A 6,207-nucleotide genomic window follows, 5' to 3' on the forward strand; every position below is an offset into this window, starting at 1 on the left:
AGGCTTTCAAAAAACCAGTTCCGAAGGAATATCATTTCAAACAAAAATTACACAGGCCTACAAAAAAGTAGAAACCCTGAGACCAAAATATAAATTACAATAGTTTTAAGCTGCGCTGTATCACAATCTGGCCTCAGAATTTTGAGGTTTTGAAGATATAGTGTCGTAAAGTTTGAAAAAACCTTCCTTTTGGCCATATTTTCTTATATTTTCTGAAAGTCCAACATGTCGACTTTGAAGTAAAGCTTTAACGTTGGTTATATCTTCTCCTTTTTTTCGAGATATCTTAAATTAAAGCTGGAACTAACTATAAATTTAAATTAAAATCTTTGATGTTTTACGGCTAAAATTTCAACGGCAGATATCTCAGCAAATACAAGAGATTTTTAAACAATTCTAAAAATAGTTTTTGGTGAAATTTGTGAAGAAAAGATTACATTGGTCTCTGGGTTAAAAATTTGATTGTCTGCTTTATTAAAGATTACTTAAGTTGCTCAAGGAGAAACTCAAAAATTAATCACCACTATCCCAAAACAACATTTTTCGTTAAATATGTTCCCTTATCACTTTTTTCGTTCACTAACTTTTTTACGTGAAAAAAATTCCCCTTTTGTGAAACTTTTTGATAGATTTTGGTAAATAATGAACAGCTGTTGCTTACAAAATCAACTATTGTGAATGAATTTTTCATAACAAGTTCACGATAGCAATTTTCTATTTGACAGAACAAAAATTTCACTTCTATTGGCGATAGGGGTGAATGTTTTTCAATCATTTATAAATCAAGAAATATCTGGCGTCGAATTACTGCAGATGTGAACGAGCAAGCATTTGTATCGAAATCAAAATTCGATATCGAAAATAAGATAAAATGTACGAAATTTCATGTTCGATCAAAAATGCTTTAATTCGGCTCCTAAAATTTTGATATATTAATCAGTCCTTTGAACTTGGATTGGGGGCCGTTAGGTATGCTGGGCGATCGAATAACTATGTTAGAATATATTTAAATTTTTTATTTGTTTAAAAATGAAATGAGTTCAAATTTGCTAATAAATATTCTTTTAAAACTCTGTATTTTTATCATTATTAATCAGCGATTGTGATCTTAAAAAAAATCGCAAGAAATTTTGCACGATTAAAAAAAAATTGTATACAAAAAATAAATTGAAAGTGTTTTTATTTATAAATTTATTTGAAACAATTTCGCACACATTGCGCAGCTATTGCTGGTTTTTATACATATTGTTTTATTATTTTATTATTATTATTTTTTTGTATTTCTGTTGCCATTAACTCATCAAAATCTATAAAGAGAAAATTTTAAAATATTCATTCATTCATCTCTTTAAAGCACAATGTAAGAAAAAACAAAACAAATTAAACAATCAAGATGATCATGATCATCCTAAATGGGTGGAAAACATTAAAACAAAATAATACTCGACACGATCACATAGTCGATTGGCATTTGTGGCGCTGTGTTCTATATAGAAAATGACATTTGTAGCATATCGTAATAGTATCGCTAAAAAAAAAACAAAAACAATAAAAAAGCAAATTGTTATCAGCATTTCTAAAACAACTACAAACATTAATATTAGCAGCAACAATACTATTATTTTTTTTTTTTACTTTTAGCAGCAACAACGAAAAAACAAAAAGCTCTCACAAACGCCGTGTACTGACTGACGACGACTGTCTAACCGCCTTGCATACACACGCATTTACAGCAGCAGAAAATTCATTTTCAAAATTTTTATTCTGAATAAAATAGTGTGTTTTAGAATTTCAGTTTATATTGGGAAACGATAGTAAACGGTTCAATTTCTCTAACGTTTATATAGAAATATTTGCGCATTTTGCTTTGCTGTTTCCTTTAAGTTAACAACAAAAAAATAAAATAAACAAAAAAATAATTATGGCTGAAACCGGCAACAGGTAATAAATTTTTAAACATAATTTCTCTACATATATGGGAAATTACTCATATGTTTTTGATTGATTTTTCTTTTATGGCCTATGAGTCGTTGGTATTGTCTAATGTTGTGATATTCCCATAATTTGTTGACCACCTTGCCATTTTCTCCTCCCCTGTCACTAAATTGCTTTGGATTACACAATTTCATTTAGTTGAGGGTAGTAGGTGGTACTGTGTTCCAGTGTAAAATAAGTCGTGTGTAAATGTGAATATGAAATGCGATATTTTATTGTAATTTTTTGTGGCCCTTAATCTGCGTGTTTTTTTTTTCAAAACTAATATTTAAATGAACTGTAAATTATAGTGGCTATTAATAGTTTTTTAAACAATAAAAGTAATAAGTAATATTTGTATACCCTACATCCCTTTTACGGCTTAGTGTTGATGTTTGTAAGTGATCCCACATCAACCTTGAATTATACTGATCATCTCAGAGTCATTTCGCAATTTAAAGACCTTTTGCAAAAAGTATTGGCGAAATTTCCCCGTTTGCCAATTTACAAAAACATAGTGTAGAATATACACGATCGTGAAGCATTAATATGAGTGTAATTGCTTCTTCTTTTTCTTAAGATAAGAAACTAAATCGAAATACTTCTCAGAAACACATTTCACTATCCAGGGAACACATATTTAAAAAAATTTCCCATAAGTTGCCATAGTTCCCAATAAATAACGACCAAACTAATTACTAATGGTGTCCGGTCCGCGTTACAGTCTCTTGATCTCTAATTAAAAATCTATATAACCCTCAAATTTTTAAAATAATCGTTGTGACGCAATAGTTTTACGACTTCTCAAAAACACTCCTTACGACCCCTTGAAAACATATTTAAAATGTTGTCTAATTCAGTGCAGTAGTTCTTAAGTTTAATTGGATATACATATAAGATCGCCATGTAAAGATCTATATAGCCCAAATTTTAAAATAACCAGTTGGGAGGTTTAAGTGTAATTGACTTAAATTTAATACTACTATGCCATTTAACGGATAGTTTTTAAACCTAACAGGAAACTTCTCACGACTCCTTGAACATACATATTTTTGAAATTTTGTCCTATTAGGTGCAGTAGTTTTTGAGTTTATCAATTACAGACAAATATAGATTATATAGATAAATAGATGAAATCAGTAAACGATTTAGTTTTATTAAAACATACAATTCTTTGCTAAAATTTATGAGAATTTGTTCATAATAAGTCCCTGATTAGACGTACTTAATCGATCAACTTTAATAATAGACTCTCGAACTACTGTACCTAATGGAATAACAATTTAAACATATCTTCAAGGGTTCATGAGGAGCGTCCCAATTAAGCTTTAAAAAGGTCTATTGGTAAGCACAATAGTTGCTAATCGATAGTTTAAAAATTTTATAGATTTAGATCCCTACCTAAAGAATCCTACAAGTACAATTTGGGTCCAGTAAGACTTATCAGTCCATCTAACATCTAACAACATCTTTACTATTATATAAAGTTTTATATAGAAGGTGTCTTAACAATATTACTAACTCTAACAAATCCTTAAAAGATTGAACCCACTGGTATGATATGATCGCCTAAAATCGACTAAAATTTCCTACATATTTTCTATTTAAATTGAGTCATGAAATATAATATTGCTTAAATATTTAAAAAAATATTATCTTCAATTTACAATCAGTTTCGACATTGCAGCGTAATCATATTTCAACACTGATTAACCTTTTCGATTCCAAAGCAAATAAATTTAACGATTTTCCTTTAACTCTCAAACGCATCTAAGTGGATTATTTCATTATTTTATCCCTAAACTTTTATATAAATAAAATACTCCATAAAAGGTCTTAAGAATAATTATAAATATTTTCATTATAACATTTTAATAATCTTCCCAATTTTTATGGAATAACAATAAAAAAAGCTTTCTTATCTTCTATAAATGAGATTTTGAGTACATTTCCTAAAGACCACAAACGGTGTTCTCTTATCTGTAATCAAAATTTATAAAGTGAATTATTTTATAAATATTTGAACATAATATACAAAGTTCGATTTGTAAAGCCCAAAAAAAAAGCCAAACGGGAAGATTAAGAAAATGTTGTTGGAGTCTACGAAGTGAAAATGATAATTAAGCACAATTATATTGGTAAATAAATTAAGTTCAATATAATGAACACTTTTTATTAAAAAAAAATCTATAACAAATTGTTAAAGCTTTAAATTAAGTTAATAGTATTTTAATAATCGTTTAAGGAATGAAAAAATCTTTAAGTGAAACCACAAATTAAATTATTAAATCCGAAACACTAAACTAGAGCAAGATGTTTCAGACTTAATTTAACAATGAATGTCTGTCCGTTGTAAATAAACTTGTAGGGGTGTGCTCTATTGAAAATTGTTGGAATTCATGTCCACGATTTTTGCCCCATTCAAAGAGATTTTCTAAAATATTGTTTGATGGCACTTTAAATATAGCCATTGACACGTTTTCTGCATTACATTTTGATTCTAACTTGTCTACGTTTGTCAACTTTGATATTCAGCATATCGATTTGACGCTCCGCCAAAGAATAACAACCCGCAAGAACGTGCTTAGGATCGTAAAGAATTGAAATGAAATGGAATAGTTTCTTCTTTTTTTCCGATTCTGTTTATTTTTTGCAATTTCTGTTTTCGATCATTGGTGACAGAATACGGAATAGTAATCTAAATGCAATAGTTTCCAAAAATATTAACTATTATAGCATATATTTTGAGTCTATAGTCTAGTCTATAGTCTAGTCTATAGTCTAGTCTATAGTCTAGTCTATAGTCTAGTCTATAGTCTAGTCTATAGTCTAGTCTATAGTCTAGTCTATAGTCTAGTCTATAGTCTAGTCTATAGTCTAGGTCTATAGTCTAGTCTATAGTCTAGTCTATAGTCTAGTCTATAGTCTAGTCTATAGTCTAGTCTATAGTCTAGTCTATAGTCTAGTCTATGTCTAGTCTATAGTCTAGTCTATAGTCTAGTCTATAGTCTAGTCTATAGTCTAGTCTATTAGTCTAGTCTATAGTCTAGTCTATAGTCTAGTCCTATAAGTCTAGTCTATAGTCTAGTCCTATAGGTCTAGTCTATATGTCCTAGTCTATAGTCTAGTCTATAGTCTAGTCTATAGTCTAGTCTATAGTCTAGTCTATAGTCTAGTCTATATTCTAGTCTATAGTCTAGTCTATATGTCTAGTCTATTGTCTAGTCTATGGTCTATTCTATTGTCTAGTCTATAGTCTAGTCTATAGTCTAGTCTATAGTCTAGTCTATAGTCCTAGTCTATAGTCTAGTCTATAGTCTAGTCTATATCTAGTCTATAGTCTGTCTATCGATAGTCTAGTCTATAGTCTAGTCTATAGTCCTAGTCTATAGTCTAGTCTATAGTCTAAGTCTATAGTCTACTAAGTCTAGTCTATAGTCTAGTCTATAGTCTAGTCTATAGTCTAGTCTATAGTCTAGTCCTATAGTCTAGTCTATAGTCTAGCTTAGTTAGTCTATAGTCCTAGTCTATAGTCGTAGTCTATAGTCTATCTATAGTCTAGTCTATAGTCTAGTCTATAGTCTAGTCTATAGTCTAGTCTATAGTCTAGTCTAGAGTCTAGTCTATAGTCTAGTCTATTAGTCTAGTCTATAGTCTAGTCTAATAGTCTAGTCTATAGTCATGTCTATAGTCTAGTCTATAGTCTATTAGTCCTTATAGTCTAGTCTATAGTCTAGTCTATAGTCTAGTCTATAGTCTAGTCTATAGTCCTAGTCTATAGTCTAGTCTATAGTCCTAGTCTATTAGTCCTAGTCTATTAGTCTAGTCTATAGTCTAGTCTATAGTCTAGTCTAGTCTAGTCTATAGTCTAGTCTATAGTCTAGTCTATAGTCTAGTCTATAGTCTAGTCTATAGTCTAGTCTATAGTCTAGTCTATAGTCTATAGTCTAGTCCTATAGTCTAGTCTATAGTCTAGTCTATAGTCTAGTCTATAGTCTAGTCTATAGTCTAGTCTATAGTCTAGTATAGAGTCTAGTCTAGTCTATAGTCTAGTCTATAGTCTAGTCTGTAGTCTAGTCTATAGTCTAGTCTAGAGTCTAGTCTATAGTCTAGTCTATAGTCTAGTCTATAGTCTAGTCTATAGTCTAGTCTATAGTCTAGTCTATAGTCTAGTCTATAGTCTAGTCTATAGACTAGACTATAGACTAGACTATAGACTAGACTATAGACTAG

At 29.9% G+C, this 6,207-nt stretch overlaps 1 protein-coding gene across 1 annotated transcript in view; it reads left to right on the plus strand.

Moving 5' to 3' along the window:
- The first annotated feature begins 1,666 nt into the window (after window positions 1-1,666).
- Window positions 1,667-6,207, plus strand: part of LOC119612822 (17-beta-hydroxysteroid dehydrogenase 13) — a 7,899-nt gene continuing 3,358 nt past the window's right edge. Inside the window, exon 1 of the mRNA XM_037968695.1 lies at window positions 1,667-1,941. Coding sequence (XP_037824623.1) covers window positions 1,922-1,941 — 20 coding nt within the window. The 5' untranslated portion in view covers window positions 1,667-1,921. The remainder of the gene's footprint in view (window positions 1,942-6,207) is intronic.

The sequence above is a fragment of the Lucilia sericata genome, unplaced genomic scaffold (assembly GCF_015586225.1).
Source record: "Lucilia sericata isolate MDLA Ls3-8-SP2 unplaced genomic scaffold, ASM1558622v1 Contig001836F_arrow, whole genome shotgun sequence".
NCBI lineage: Eukaryota > Metazoa > Arthropoda > Insecta > Diptera > Calliphoridae > Lucilia > Lucilia sericata.